The sequence below is a fragment of the Polyergus mexicanus genome, unplaced genomic scaffold, assembly GCF_030449975.1.
Source record: "Polyergus mexicanus isolate NDT 795.1 unplaced genomic scaffold, iyPolMexi1.0 SCAF_2, whole genome shotgun sequence".
NCBI lineage: Eukaryota > Metazoa > Arthropoda > Insecta > Hymenoptera > Formicidae > Polyergus > Polyergus mexicanus.
In genome coordinates this window covers 1,448,907-1,465,410 of record NW_027223322.1, presented here as the reverse complement: position 1 = coordinate 1,465,410, position 16,504 = coordinate 1,448,907, and the positions used below count along the sequence as shown (strand labels likewise).

Genomic DNA, 16,504 nt, shown 5'->3' with positions numbered 1-16,504 from the left:
TGGGATTATAAATGCTAAAGGTTTAAAGCAGGAAATAACGTCATTTGTTACTGTATCAATAATTCTTCGTGTCTCTATAAACTATTCATAGAATTTCCACGCACGCAATTAGCTTCAGAGAATAAAACGAAAGTCTTGCTCTTTATTAAATTTTATGCAAAATAAGTTTCAATCTAATTTGAAATTTTGGTTAACATTGACAATTAAAAATACGCGAGAAAATCTGATAATAAAACGCTCGGAGAAACAAAGCATGTATATTTTTCAAAATCAGTAACAAATAAAAATAATGATATATGCGAGAGATAATATATCATTGGATTAGTGTTGGATTTATAATTAATCGCAAACGATTTCATACGAGGAGTTATTATTCCCCAGTTAAATTAAAATCGCGGCAGGAACTATATATAAAGGTTACGTGCATATAATTTGCTGGGTAATTCTTCACCGTAAGAAAATCACGTTGCGAGTTAAATCATACGTCACGATCCAGTTATTTGACCCCTGCAGGTCTAGCATGATGTTACCCCAGCGACCTGAGAAAGAACAAGTTCTCTCTCTCTCCCTCTCTCTCTTTCTCTCTCGTCGTGACTTTGAAGAATCTCAATTGGTTTAGCAAGTGCAAAAAAAGAAAGAGAAAATTTTCATTTATATATATATATATTTTTTTTTTATATTATATTCTTTTCCTTTTACACATTTATTTGCTTCGACGCCGCGTTGAATACTTTTAGCGTATTGGTTTGTTCTTGTAATTAAATCGAGAAAGGTATTAATTTGTCCACTTACCAGGCTGGAATGAGTTATACTCATTGAGAAAGCTTTGAAATGAAAATAAATGGCAAATTAAATCGTCAACGTCATTGGATTGCAAAGAACAAAAGAGAGTACTCAATGTACATACATAATATATATTATATTTCCATGAAATATATATATATCGGTATACGTGTACATCCACCTTCGGATACAATGCATAACATTTATTATTGTAGTATATATTTATATTTTATAATTCGTATGTGCATACATATAAGTAAGTAATGTATTTAAATTTCAAGAGGCGGTACAGAGAAAATGTAAATTGCATGTCGTCTGTATCTACATGTGTGTATATATATATATACCGTTAAGATATGCTTTTAAATAAATCGCCGTCATTTTAGACACATATACGTATTAATTATCTCTCTGCTGAGACGACTATACAATAATTTCATGTCCTCTTAATCGTCAGTTTCCGTACTTGACCGGAAGAAATCTCTCTCCCGTTACACCGAATCTTAATTATCCTACCGATTATTCGCAATCATTCTCGATAAAGTGACGGTCAAGGAACACCGACGATCTGATTGGCGAAAGTGGCCGGAGATATATCTCCAATCAGAGGGCAGTAATTCCTGTAATTTATATATCTTCGGTATATCTTCGCTAATGTCTTTCGACGAATTTTTCGTCCCGTCCAGAAAGATTGCGAAGTTCCGTAAATATGAGAGAATCTTGTTTGATTCGCCGTGAAGAATCACATTTCTCGTATCTAATATATATATATATATCGAGATTTTTCGTAGACTTTATTATTTATAACGGGAGAGTCGAGCTATATAATTTCTCTGTAGATAAATTCTTGAAGGTCCGAAAGGATCGTCGAAAAGGAGCAGCGGGACGCGCGAGAATCGAAATTCTGGTTACGTTTGTGACATTTTTATATAGATATATTAATATAAATAGATATGTTAGTTGGTAAGGTATTTTTCCGAAATGCTTCATTTATATGTATTTAAATTAAAAATTATATATTTCTATAATAATAAGTTCAGAGTTATGGGGGGAGGATATTAATGACAAAAATTTTTCTTTTCGATCAAAGATCTTTCAAAGAAGAATTGTCGTCACGATGTAACCTTCAATTTTATTACATTTATATGCATTTTATGTCATTTCTGAACTTATCCAAAAATTGGGAGCAAGCGATAACGATAGGATTTGAAACCATAAATACAATACATTCTCATGGCTGTATCCTTCGTGCGTCTTATTCGGAAGATTCGATCGGACCGGAATGGATTGAAATCGAAGGGAACGTTCGGTTCTTTGAGTGCGATGAGCATTCGTCTTTTTCTGCTCCAATTCGACGATGATTTTCATTGATGAAACGATGAAAAATCCAAGGGATTTGGGAAAGAGACTTTTTGATGAAACAAATAGTAAATACGATAAAAAGAGAAATATAACGCCCATAGTAAAATGTCATTTAATATAATAATTTTTACAAGAATCGCGATCTTCGATAAGGATCGATTGCATCATAGTTGGCCATCGCGAATTAAATTTTTTTTCCCGCATTATCGATACTGTAATTAAAGTTATGATCTAGAAGGAGAAAATCGTCAAGTATAATTAAACGATTGGCGCAACCAGTTTTCAGATATCGAATATCGCGAAAGAGGTAGATTGAGAGGGACTAGAGATAGACGCGGAAAAACATGCAGAGAGTTTTCGAGAATAACGTGTTCCAAGTTAATCGTACTATCGCGACTAAAAAGGATCTAATAAACATAAACAAAAAAAGGATGTCAAGCGTATCATCGAGGCCTTCATTCTAGTCGAAAATGTAAATTGATATAAGCAATGTTGAGACATTAGAGAATTATTCCCACAGGACAGATATATATATATATATATATATCGGGTGGGGGTTAAATTGTACGGGAGGAACGTCCGAGTGTGCTCGAGAGGAAAAGGGGGATATCGTTGTCGGGATAATCTCCCGCGAAATGAAAAGAGAAAAAAAAAAGGAAAGAGAGAAAAAGGGAACGCGTGACGCTACGCGTGGAAGACTCAAAATGGCGGGAGGGAAAAAGGATCGGTGAGGGGTGAGAGGGAGGAGGGAGGGAAGGAGATAGCTTAGCCCCATTTCTGGAAGAGACCCATCCGTTGACACTGGCAATTGGAGCCCCAGAGATTACAGCGACAGCTGGAACTGTAACAGCAGTCCTTCGGCCGGTGATCGCAGTTGCCGCCGCGTCTTATGCAAGCCCGCCTAAACAAGTATATGAACGAGGAACGTCTACTCGAGATTAGGGGAATCGAGAGAATGCCTTTTCGAGACATCGAGACATCGAGACATGAAAGAAGGGGACCATGAAATCACAATGTCGGTTCGCAGCACATCGCGCGCATTCACGCATACACACATGCATATATATATACACTATATACATACATACACAGAAAAACGTGCGAATAACGCGACATATACACGCGGACGCCGAAGAGATTTCTCTGGAGACCGCAGCGAATAAAAGACTTTTTTCTCGAGTATCTGTATTCTTTTTTTTTTTTTCAATATCTTTTTATAATTTTCGAAGGACGTTAAAATTTAGAACACCGTAAGATTCATACACGCATGCTATCGTTTGTATTGCGAGAAAAGAAAATTTACTTTAAGCTTTTATATATCAGCGTCCGTAGAAAGCATGCAATTTCCGCAACAGTCAGCCAAAGGGAAAAATTACGAAAAACGGGAAAGGGTTATCAGAGAAAGATCTGTTTGAACAGGATCGTGAAAAGGAAGATGAAATCGGGATTGACAAGTAACATAATCTACTCACTTTTGTGCCGCTCGCATCAGATTCTCCAAAGCGTTGTCCGTATAATCCGAGGAGTCGCCACCTTGGAAATCGCCTGCGTCTTCTGCAAAAGTAAAACGCGAACGATCCATTTTATGATACGATCTACATATATACTTTACTCTGATCGATCGCATCGGTTAATTAAAAAGAAGAGTAATAATTTTTTTTACTTGACATGAACGCGAAACGCCACGAGCACGAATTCTCACAAGCTACTCCGAAAGATAAAAGTATATCAAAAACTCTTTGTGGATGAAAAGTAAAAATCGCACGCGAGCGTAGATCCAAAGAATATGAATAAACTTACGAATCTCGGTCTGAAAGTTTAAAGAGCACATTTTCGTTACAGAGATGAGAATAAAAATGTAAAAGTGTCATATATGCACTCTATAAAAATAATGTCAACAACGAAGACATCGCGAATTCTATCGTACATTTCTTTGGCTCGATGCGCGATCGTTGGAGCAAATACTTTGTTTTCGTCTTTTGATGAAGATAAAAATTTGTCTTATTGGACAGAATCTGAGAACGTAGCTAAATTATGAAACCTATAGGCGAGCTTTATAAATCGAAACGAATGGGAAACTATGCAATATATCTCACAGATTCAGCAAAGAATTTATTTTAGAAAACATTTTATTTTAGTAACCATATATTTATTTCTTTAAAATATTGAAAACTATTTAGTGGCGAAAAAATACATTTTTGTACTTGATTCATACGTACTATTTATACTTTCCGATAAAACTCACAAAGGTTGAAAATATTCTCGTTATATAAAAATTAAGCTAATTGCACGACGCGCGATAATTATTACGGCAAATCTTTTTACCTGTGGAATTGTAACGAAAAGATCCTTTCTGCGAAGAGATGAAAGAGAACGTGTAGCAAATAAAATAAAATATAATCCTTTTGAGAAACCTTACGCTTCCCCTTTTCTTTACGGATCAAATTGACGTAATATCGTATTACTTATTTATTACAAATTCGTCGTCTTTCATTCCTTGAAAAAATTGAAAATGTATGTAAGTAATGAATAGTAAAATAAAAAAGAAAAAAGAATGTGAGAGCAAATTAAAAAAAATTATCTTTGCCAAGAAAATAATTTTCCACATATATATCTTTATATATACGTAATCTCATTTTATGAATTTTAGTTTTGGCTTGTGCGATGCTGATTTTTCTTTTTATTAAATTCCTGCGGTTATCTTTCATATTACAAACGCCTCGAATATTTTTCACTTTTTGATATTTTCTGAAATTTTATTCGTGGCTTGACAAAATGGAAATGCAGCGAATCGATTAAATCATGATCGTATTATCGGGTCGCACGGTAATAGACGAGAGATGAAAGAACGGAAATTGGATAAAAAATGATAAGCGATCGGCTGCGAGTTTATTAATTCTGGTAAGATAATCTTGATGAGCTCTATCGAATCGTGCGACGGTCCGTTATCGATTTTTCTTACACTTTCTTTCTCTCTCTGCCTTTTTTAAAGAGTCTCTCTCTCTCACGTCGACATTCCCATCGGCGAGCTGCAGAATCAAGATATTAATCCAAGGATCACACCTTTCTTCATTTTCTTGTTGCTGTTCCATTCCCATCTTTTTTTACGCGAATGCTCCAGAAATATCGTTAATATTATATTTTAATATTTCTATCGTGTATCCGTACCATGGCAGAAGATCTCAGTATTATTCGCGCTTGTAAAGTGATCCTTTTAACACCTTTTAACAAGAGAGAACTTCACGTGAATACGTAGATACTATTTTTGCAGTAGCGACTGGTTTTGTAAACTAATAGTGACTTGTATTTTTTTTTTATTAAGATAACTTTTTGTGAAAAAAAATTACAATTGTCTAAAGTTTATCTATATTTATACTATATGCTTCTTTTAAAACATTTGAGAGAAAGAGAGAGAGAGAGAGAGAGAGAGAGAGAGAGAGAGAAAGAAAATCACATTTTAGGAATTAAAAAAATGTCTAAGTTTATAAAATTTTAAGTTACAAAAAAGATATCTCGTCATCATGATATTAAATCATGTCACTATGCAGGATTAAAATTAACATACAAAATTCTTATTATAAATATGTCGCAAAAATTTTTACTGCCGTCTCCTACAAACATGCTTTTCTACTAAAGAACATGTCTCGCGCTCATATTTCTTGACGGTTACTCTGTCCAAAGTCGTGTATATTACTTTGTGAGTTTGCAAGATAATAAAATGTGATGAAACGACAGTAGAATAAATTCAATTTTATCGTTCGTAAAGGAAGACCGTATCTTTATCGTCCAGGAAAAGCATATAATTTTGTATTTGTACTGCCGCACGTAGTGATCCAATTATTATACGTCATTTCAGAGAGTTGCGCGATTTGTTGACTTCAGCATATAAAATACACAAAATCCAAGAGACACTTGGAATAATATTGCAATATTCGATCTTAGCGTACAAGATTGATGAGATAACAATAGGAAATAAGGAATATTAAAATAACCGAAAATATATCTAATACACAAATGTTGATGTAAGAAATAAAGAAGCGGAAAAAATTTTCGCTTACGAGATGTCGAGTAATCGATAAACAATTGCTGCGTCTTCAGACAGGAAGCCCCAAAAAGCAATCGAACTGGTTATAATTAAATAGCCGAGACCGATGTCCTGCCGGAAACTGATTACGTTTTCATTAACATCGACAATTCTTACACAATCATCATGATTTTTCACAAACCATTTGTTTTGTCGATTGAAGATAAAGCAATAGCATCATGTAAATAAAGGAAATATTTATTTATTTACATAATCGGATTGTGTTATCAGAATGTTCTGATATACAAAAAATTCAATCTTCATCTTTTTTTCAGACATATAATAAGTTAATTAGGCGAAATGTAACAATTCAGATAAATGAAAGCAAATAAAAATATAATTGATAAATTTCTCTAAAATTGCATTAAAAAAGATTAAGAAAATTTTGCACACAGGTATCTTGATTTTTAATAAAAGAAACGAAAAAAAGGCTCTTTAATATTATAAATCAAAGTAAGTAGAGACGATGCGAGCAGAGCTAGAATGTAACCGTGTAAATTTACTATTTCAACGAGAAGTTGATAAGTTTATACACCTACTTTGCCCCGGTTTACTTTGCTCTTTAAAGCATTAAACTGAGTTAGTATATATCTTTTTGTTAAGATAGCTATTATAAATTTATGTATCTATACTCGCATTCATTAATTGGCCCTTTTTTTTGTCGTTTTCTTATTTCATCTTATAAAATAATAATATTTCATCTTATAATATAAATAATAATTTACTCGGTTTGACTCTAATTTCGTAAAATACAAACGATAATTACATGTAAAAGCAAATATTGCATGTTGCTTCTGCTAGATTGATGCTTTTAAGTGGAAGCTAAACGTGGTGGCGTTTCCGTAATTCGATTTGTTCGATCATGCATAGATTTGCGCCACTTGCGCTGTGTGCGATTCCGTTGAATTGACACGATCCGTCAGCTCTCATGTGCCAAGAGTTTCTCTCGACACATGAGAGAAAGAAATAAAAAATATCGCGTTTATTATCTCGTTCTTGACTTGAGATATTTTTACGTGACTTTTAATAAGTTTAACGAACCTTCGTTAATCGTAGCGTTTCTAGCCGCGCTTGGCCACGTTCGCGTTACTTGATTCATAACGTTTTAATCAATATTTATAAATTATATTTCGAAACACGAAACTTTTAGCGTATTATATTCTTATTGTTAGCGTTAACGAGTAACGGGTTACAAGTTTAAACGAATCTCGAGATATTGTAACGCGGCCAAATAAATATTAAAGTTTGCAAGTTTTAACGTTCGCAAACTTTCTAGTCGATTAATTTCGAAATGTTAAATAAATTAGAATACCAATCAAAAAGTTTTCAATGCGGGCGTAACTTCGAAGAAGCCTGTATATTCTCGAAGAACTTATCGGTAACTCTCTTTCATCGATGTAATTTAGGGAAGAATTAATTTTAAAGAAGAGACAAACACGGTCATTCCCATCAAGTTGTATTGAACGAGATTTTCTAGCAATCTTGATACTAATAGAACGCATATTTGTTTCAATAAAACTTTTCTACAAAATGACGTATTTTAATTAGAAAATTTCACTCGAATGAAGCTTTCCTTTACGTTATGTTTCAATGTCAAGAAACGTTAATTTAAAAATAATTTACATGTACATATGTTTATGACAAGTTTAGGAATTTTTATAAATGATATGTAATCGAAAATAAATTTCTTTAGAGGACAAAAGTTTCCTATCCGAAGAAATGCAAAGAAAATTTTAACTTACTTATTTTTTCTATATGTATTTTCAATATATTTCTTTAAAAGAGTTATTGTATATAAACACACATATAATACATTGTTACAAAAAGAATTATTTTCACCTAAAAAAATGAAACGTACTGTAAAAATTGATTTACTCTCAATGTATTTGTTTATTTTCAATAGCTACAAGAAATTATTTTTATTATTTTTTTGTGCGATATATAAACGATGCTAAACGATACTATTTAAAAGTAAAAAAAAAATTAAATAATAAAAAAGAGAGAGTGTCTCTTAAAAATATATTTCACACAAAAAAAACATGTTGATCGTCCACGCTCAATGTGCGAGTAAAAATATAAAAATAAACAAAAAATATTTACGTGCAGGTAAAAAATTAAGAGAATATTCACAAAAACTTTCTATCTACAGTTAGTTACATCAAAATCGCTACATGAAAAATGTAAAGCAGCCGATATTCAACGTTTGCATTTTACGCATACTGTAATAACATCTTTTTTTACTCACTCTTTACAGCGAGTATATAATGCAAATATATATAATCGCGGAATTTTTTATCGGGAGCTTGTTAATTGCTTGTTGCAAAAAGAGATTCATAAATTACAATCGTATACAGAGTGGATCGGGAAACGTAAAAAGGAGATGATATCTCGTGCGAAAATAAATTAAAAATCATACATCGTCGAATCTGTCTAGAGGACTATTAATATATATAAATGTAAAAAGTATAACGTTTTATTTAATAAAACAATTTAAAATAATTTAAATGATTTAGAAAAATATGTATAAACTTTATTTGTTCAATAGAGAGAAAGAGAGAGAATGTTGTATCTTTTTATACGTATTTCAATAGCCACTGTTGAGATAAATTCGATAATGTATGATACATTAGATCGTTAGATATCATTCAAATTAAAAAGAAAACGTGAATATATGATCAATATTCCACCTTTCGATATGAATTTCCTTGAAAATAAAAAAAAATTTATTCGACATTTTTAATTAATTTTTGCACGAGAAATCACCACACCCTTCTTTTTGATTGTACTAAGTTTCTGTGCCCTCTACAAGCTCCTTTTAAGTACTATTTTAGTTATATAATGTGCACAGCATTCACAAAAAAGGATCGTGTAATATTTGCATCATGTGTTACCAATGAAAATATAATTTCTTTTTCGTATAATTGACGTAAAAATTAATCCGAACGTACACATCCAGACAATGCAAATCTTACGTAAATAGTCATAAATATATCTATATAAATATATCATATAAAGAGATGTTTGAAATTTCTGCAACATTTTTCCATATATTCTTCAGATATCTTTTGAATTTTTGCGTTGTCTTCAAAGTAGTTTGTTCCGGGTTTAACGATTAAAGGGGAATCAGAGAATCATAACTCACCAGCGTCGTCGAAGTAAGGATTGGCGAAGCCTCTGTCGGCCAGGACGACCAACAGAAGGGACAACCACAACAGCCAGGATCTCATTGTTCTACGATGCGGCCGCTCGGATCACCGTTCGCGCTCACAAAAATCGGCGAAAGAGATGTAAAGCGAAGTCCCGTCGTCTCAGGTTGTCTTCGCCGTTTCGGATAGGAATCTCACCCTTGGCTGATCGGCACCGGGTACTGGGGTGCGAGTGAGGGTTCCATCGCGATCGTGATGCTTATATAGACGCGGAGGGAGGCGTGGCGATGCGCCCCGACGAGAAGTGGAGCTCGAGCGGATCGCGCGCCAAGTTCTCCACCACGCGTGCTCTAGTGCGCGTTGTCTGATCGCGCGGTGCAGGAGCATCCCCTCGAATCGAGGGATAAGATCCTTCTCGGCTGCCGTTCGCCCTAACTTCGGCAGACTCGTACTCCTGGAGAGGAGCAACTAGTTGCGAAGCAACTGGTACTTTAGGCACTCTCTCTCTCTCTCTCTTTCTTTGTCTACCCGTTTTTGTTTTGTTTTTTTTTGTCTCCCTTCGGACCTCGAAACCTTTAAAACTGTCTGAGGGTGTCTCTCAGAGTCCAAATGTCAAAAGTATGACAGTTACAAGGCAGGATACACAAATTTTGCGCACAAAGATGCACAAAAAAGTTGAGCAAGAAAAAGCAATTGCATATCGTAAAAAGGAGAAGCAGCGCAAAACTTTCATTATAATAGATACTTGGTTTGAACTCTTCTCTCATAATCCGAATAGCTAATATGAATTCGAAATTTAGGAAAGTTACAGGCTGATTATAAGATACTGACGTTGTGATGTTTCGGCCGTTTTCGTAATAAGAAATCGGGGATAGGTCAATATACGTGTCTCCCCATGCGACAAAGGAATAATTAGTTCAATCTGCTCGTCCTTGATACGTAATCTCGCAAATGACCGTAATTTGTTAATTCGATCCGTTGCTGAATATGCAGAATTAATAAAAATTTGTTTACCACACTCGTAACGATTCTCGTTTGCTTGAGTCTCCGACGGAGATGATTGCGTAAATCAGTGATGTGTATCCGTTATGCACATAATCCGAATTAAATATCTTAAGACTGAGACTTGTACGGAACGTAAAAAAAATTTATATATTTAAAAAGATATTCCTAAAAAATTATCTTGTAATTTAAAACAAACATTTTTTTTTTTTTTTTTTTTTTTAATTTCAACGTTCCATTCTTTTGTATTAATTTTAAAACAAATCCTGCAATGTGTGGAGCAAACTTTGATGGATTTCATTACGAGCAATGAATCCTTTTTATCCGTTTGCCCTTTTTAGCAGTCTTTTTAAATGTCATATCATATACATATAATTCCATAAAATTAAAATTAAAATATAAAGTATATTTATTTCAAACGAAGACGAACATTATTCGGTATTTTTTTTTTTTTGTTAAATTTAATTCACGAAAGTCTTTAGATTGGTAGAAAGTTTTTTCCATAGCTTGTAATTTAACGACGATTAGTATCTCGATATCCTTTTATTACAATAATATCTACGGTCGATTAATTTTAACGTGGATAGGCCAGAATGATATATATATATATTATGTTTATAATTTATATATATATATATATATATTATGTTTATAATTTATATATATATATATATGTTATGTTTTTAAATACACGTGTGGGAAGTTTACGGTCTTTAGGTGCAGAATAATGGAAACAATGATTTCTCGTTAGTGGCGTTCAAAGGCGTTATCGTGAACATTTCGTTGTATATTCGGCATTGTTTGGCTAAAATGTGCAATTTAGTTTATTCACGCGGCGGTGCGCAATTCCATGCGTGCCGTTGCAGCTGTAACGGACATGAATTGACGCGGCAAGCTCGAGAGCTACGGCATGCGACAACCCCTTCGTAAAAGCCTGAACGGAGTAAAACTCTATGCTTTCTGTGCTTTCGGTGATCGAAAGCATAATAAACTACGTAAACATTCGAGTTTGTATTTGCGAGTAATTATTACGAATTTACTCTGCTGACGGCTGATGACATATATGCGATGCGAGGAAATTGCAAGGCAAGCGAGGACATTAATTTGAGAATTATAATAAAATGTCACTATAATATTTTTATAAATAATATTAAAATGGCAAAAGATTACACATATGTATACATCGAGAGAATATTATACATGTATTATGCGTTCTTTTTTTCCTTATGTAAAAAATTAAATATTTAATTTAATCAATCATATATTGTATTATATAATATTTATGTTTCAAATTTTTATTTACATTTCAATAATGTAAATACGAAATATGTAAATTACTACATGCGTTTTCTCCTGACCTTTCCTTTTAAACTCGCGCTTTAGTATCTCAAATTTTTATTTTTATTTTACATCTTTTCTAAGAATAAAAAAATGATATTCTCTCCTCTGGAACAGCGATGTAATTTAAAAGCTTGCCTGCTGAGTATTCGCCTTTGATATTAAGTTTCTGAATTGCATTCGAAAAGTTCGAAGCACGAGAGTTACATAGAAATTTATCGCTTAAACCAGCACACACGGGAAATATAATGAAATGACCGCTTTCGACAATATCCATTACTCAGAGAACCTGACTTTGGTCACTTAGCCATAAAATCCTTTGCGGCGACTTTGAACTTCCTACGTTTACTCGAGGGCAATATGCAATTCCGATTTGTCATTATCATCAGAATGCTGAAAGGCCGGAAATTAACTAAATATGTTTCGATATAAACGTCTTATCTTAATACCGAGAGCAAATATTTGCAATATTATTTATAATATTAGATCAATCTCAATAAGCGTTTGCGTCGTTTATACGAAAAAATAAGAAAGAAAAATACAAAACATTATTAAATTACATAAAATATAAAATGAACCCAATTCGAATGTAAATTGATTGCACTCGTAAAATTTATGCAAAATTTATCATTTCTATTTTTATAAATCGAGTTAAACTACTTTTGTCTGAAAATATCACAGTACTCTCACACCGATACCTCCGTTATATTTAACAAATATTTTAATAACATATAAAATATAAAATATAATATAAAATATAAAATATAATAAATATTTTTTAATAACATATTTATAACATATGAATACTTGTAAATTAATTAACAATATTTACAAGTAAATAGACAATGAAAAAATATATCGAAATTAGTTTTTTATCCATTCCCTGCTTCATATATGCGTATTATACGTTCTTTTCGATTTTTCGCCCGAGACAGACATCGAGTTTGTCGCAAAATTAAAGTCGGACACCCCTTCGCGTCGCAATCTCATTAATGAAAGCCTGACTGCTAACGGAGACAACATTTCACGTATTAAAATGTGAGTCGAAGGTAGATGCGCAATTTAACAGGTGGATAGAATGACGCCTTTCGACGTAGTAGAGGGCCTCCTGTCGTGGGTGGCGTAGATCGAAGATTGCGCCGAGATGGAAGCTACAAATTGAGCCGGTTTGTGGGTGTTTCGTGAAGGAAAGACTCTTCGATGCGATGAGTTTACAAGAGCAAGATGTATCCTTTCATCACGTTCGGATTATCGGATATAAATTGTATTTATATCTCGCGTAATATAACCGCATTCGGTGTTCTTTTCGTGACGCATTACGAAATTACCGTAAATTCTCATATTTGTTGATACCACACAAAGTCGTCTGATCCTATACACATTACGTTTCGTGACGAAAAGTAGATTTTGATCTCCTCTATTGGTGCATTTATTATATATCGAATTACCAGTTCTCAATCTTTTCTATATAAAACAAGATTTATTTAATTTTATTAGACCAATTATTAAATAATATAGATTAAATCAGAATCGGTATAAATATGTACAAAATGATTTTCAAATAAATATTTGAACTTTGCGTAAAACGTGCCATAACAATATGTCGCTTTGAACTTTTATAAAAATCTTATATTTCGAAGATAAATTCTAATATACATTAGTTAAAGGTCAAAATCAATCATGAATTTTTATCGTAAAAATATGTTGTTATCGTAGCGGAAAATTATTAAACGATACCTTTCTTTTCATCTATTATTTGATTTATATACATGTTTTGTATAAAAAGATTTCAATATTATAGTTATTAATACCGTTGTGGGAAATAAAAGAATTAGAAAAAAATTCAATATTTGTTAAAATTATAAAATCGAATAATAAAAAGAGATAGTAAAGTAAAAGCAACGTTTTATTAATTGTTGCTCGTTTCATATAACGAAGATATTGCGATTTCTTTGTCTTTCTCTTATCTTAGAGTTTAGAGATACATCGAATACGAGAAAAAGACACGGTACTGATTTACAGATAACGTCCGGCTATATACGAAAATACGAAGTATCATAAATGAGATACAGTAGCCTACCAAAATTTTCGATAACGATGCTCGAAACATCTTATATAATATAATCTTACAAAAACGAGCAAAAAAAAAAAAAAAAAAAAAAAGTGAAAAAGCAAGTTCCCGTGAAGATGGGTGCACCTATAACTAGGAAATCCGATGTCGTGTCCTAATTGGCGTTTATGGTACACGAGGGTGCCATGCGTCAGCCGGTATTATACATCCCCTATATAATGAGTTACCAGAGATCTCGGAGAGACTTCGTTATACGGGCGACGCAGACGGGTGTCTAAGCCCTATATGTCACGATTTAGTATACTTGTACCTATTATAGTACCATGATCTAGCTTTTTGGCGAGAGAAATTAAACGTAGATTAAGGACTGTTAAACGACATTACAATAGCGTTGCTGTATTAATACGATCGCATTTGACACATTGTTGCTAAAGTTAGATCTAATCTTCATATTTGTAAATCATATAATAAATAATTCGGAATTGTAATATATATTTCGAGACGATAAATCTTTTTTAATTCTTGTAAAGACATTAGTAATCTTTTTCATTTTTATCCACGCAATGATTTTGAATATTATTTAATAGAACTTATATATCGCGAGTTTTATAACATTTTTATTTATACGAAGTACGTATGTAATTTAAAATCAGTGTCAGATTATATAGATTGAAGATTGAGATTGAAATTTAATTGAAATTTCAATTTTTCTTCTCTAAATTGGTAAAATTTCAATCTTTAATTTCAATAGGTATATAATTTAATATCGATTTTAAAAGTTTTCAAATCTCAAATTATAAATTCTCAGTTTCAAACATATTTTGTTTGGCATCTGCTTTTGGTTTAATAGTATCTCAGTCATTTCAAGACTTAAATAAATAATTTTTAACTTCTAAAGCCTCAAAACAGAGAAGAACATAAGCACTTTGATACTTATTGCGAAAGATTTGAATCTTTGAATTTATTATGAAACGCAAAATAATCGCATTTGATCGTTTTTTTTTCCCCCATATGGACCTCTTTTACACTCTCGTGTCAGAAAAAAAGAAAAAACGGGACTGTCATAAATAAAAAGGTATGTATCGCTTCATGCAAGATACTGCGTGTGCTGTCAATATTTAAAAATAAATTGCGATGTTTGCCCGATAAATTTCTGCGAGAAATGTGAATCGCTCGAAATGATCGTGGAAATTGAAGAGGATTCGCGAGATTTTGCGACGGTCTATAAAAAAGATTATCTGGGAAAGAAAGGTGAAAGGCCAATTGGATGCAGACCGTTACCCAAGTATCGATCACCTTTAAATATCTTGAACGGACCGTACAAACAGTATCTGAATACACGATTGGAAAATCGATCATTACCTGAGAACGAACGAAGCGAAGATCCATCTGATACTTTAAATAGAGTAAAGATATAATATTAATTATATATAAAAAATTATGTAGCTGCATATTATCGTATAATTGTACATCATCGAAAATACAGATACGCGACAAGTTTCCTCATCTAAGAAACGCTTTGCCAGAAATCATGCCGGATGAAAACGTGATCGAATGCGAGAAGAAAAAATCACTAAAGACTGTATATCAATTGGATTACTGGAGAGATGATATTGGTATAAAAACTCGTTAATTATAATTTTATTATTACTAATTGTATTGTTGCTTATTTACAATTTTATGCTTATTTAATATTTTATTTTATTTTACGATAACGTGTGTACTCTCGGCTATATATAAAATACTACAAGTTGCTATAGAATTTATATCTCTCTTAGTTTTTTGTTTGGTTTCTTATTCGATCTTTAAATTCAATATTACAATGTTGTGTCATTAAAATAAATACTTTAATCGCAATTAGATCGAGCTCGTTTAAATGCGATGTTACCACAAGACTGGATTATATCCGAGACAATTCAAAGACGTGCATACCGAGATCCGTGGGTAATTGCATCGCGAGATTTGATAAAGCCACCAAAAATTATGAAACCGTGCAACAACTTGGATCCTAATCCCAAAGAAAGAAAAATTCTTCGTGTAATGTACGTAGAATGATTGTAAAAACATCCGTACTAATTCGAGACAGGATTTTATTATATATTTAAAATTTTGAAATATGTTACTCTTTTCTCTGCAGAACTGGCAATTCCGAGTACATTAATACGATCGGAATAACAGGGGAAAGGATTATGCTGGAAAGTCCATCGAATATGAAAGAACGCATTAGATTGCGAAAGTCATTAAGGGATCCTGAAATAACTGAATCGGAATGTTCGCTGATATTGAAACAAAATTTAGCCCTCTCGACAAAAATATTCTGAGCTTTATAATTTTAAAAATTATAGTCTTATAATAATAAATAATATTATGTCTCATAATTTATCAATTATGAGACATAATAAGATATATATATGTATGTGTATATATTCAAGATCGATGTCATAACTACAATAAATCATATTGTATGCCAGTTACTAGAAAACAGAATTCATATTCTTATGCTTGTATATAACAATTTGATTTGCAACTCCTCTCTCAAGTTTCCAGTAAACCACTAATTACTTGCTAGATTACTTTCAATTACAGCTGTACAAACTTTTCATATTTATATCAATACACATGTCACAGTATACAGATATAGTTACATAGTTTATACTTTTATGCAATTATTTACATATTCGATATAGATCCGCTTTGCGAAATAATTGTCGACAAATA

General features: G+C 32.5%; 3 protein-coding genes across 4 annotated transcripts in view; 2 read left to right on the top strand and 1 right to left on the bottom strand.

Moving 5' to 3' along the window:
• LOC138943016 (uncharacterized) overlaps positions 1–16,504 on the top strand; it is a 129,817-nt gene that overhangs the window by 28,636 nt on the left and 84,677 nt on the right. The gene's annotated exons all lie outside the window — the stretch shown is intronic.
• LOC138942998 (toxin Tbo-IT2) lies at positions 695–9,596 on the bottom strand. Of its 2 annotated transcripts, none has more exons than XM_070313509.1 (3): positions 9,372–9,596; positions 3,618–3,699; positions 695–3,073 (listed from the first exon to the last, which is right to left on the bottom strand). In XM_070313509.1, exons 1-3 carry the CDS (start codon positions 9,454–9,456, stop codon positions 2,911–2,913), a joined length of 330 nt encoding a protein of 109 aa, XP_070169610.1. In that variant the 5' UTR covers positions 9,457–9,596; the 3' UTR covers positions 695–2,910. The 2 variants fall into 2 exon arrangements, with proteins under 2 accessions (XP_070169610.1, XP_070169617.1); XM_070313516.1 differs by having other exon boundaries at positions 695–3,046.
• Positions 14,855–16,107, top strand: LOC138941387 (uncharacterized). The gene is made up of 4 exons (XM_070310999.1): positions 14,855–15,192; positions 15,273–15,402; positions 15,648–15,828; positions 15,924–16,107. Exons 1-4 carry the CDS (start codon positions 14,965–14,967, stop codon positions 16,105–16,107), a joined length of 723 nt encoding a protein of 240 aa, XP_070167100.1. The 5' UTR covers positions 14,855–14,964.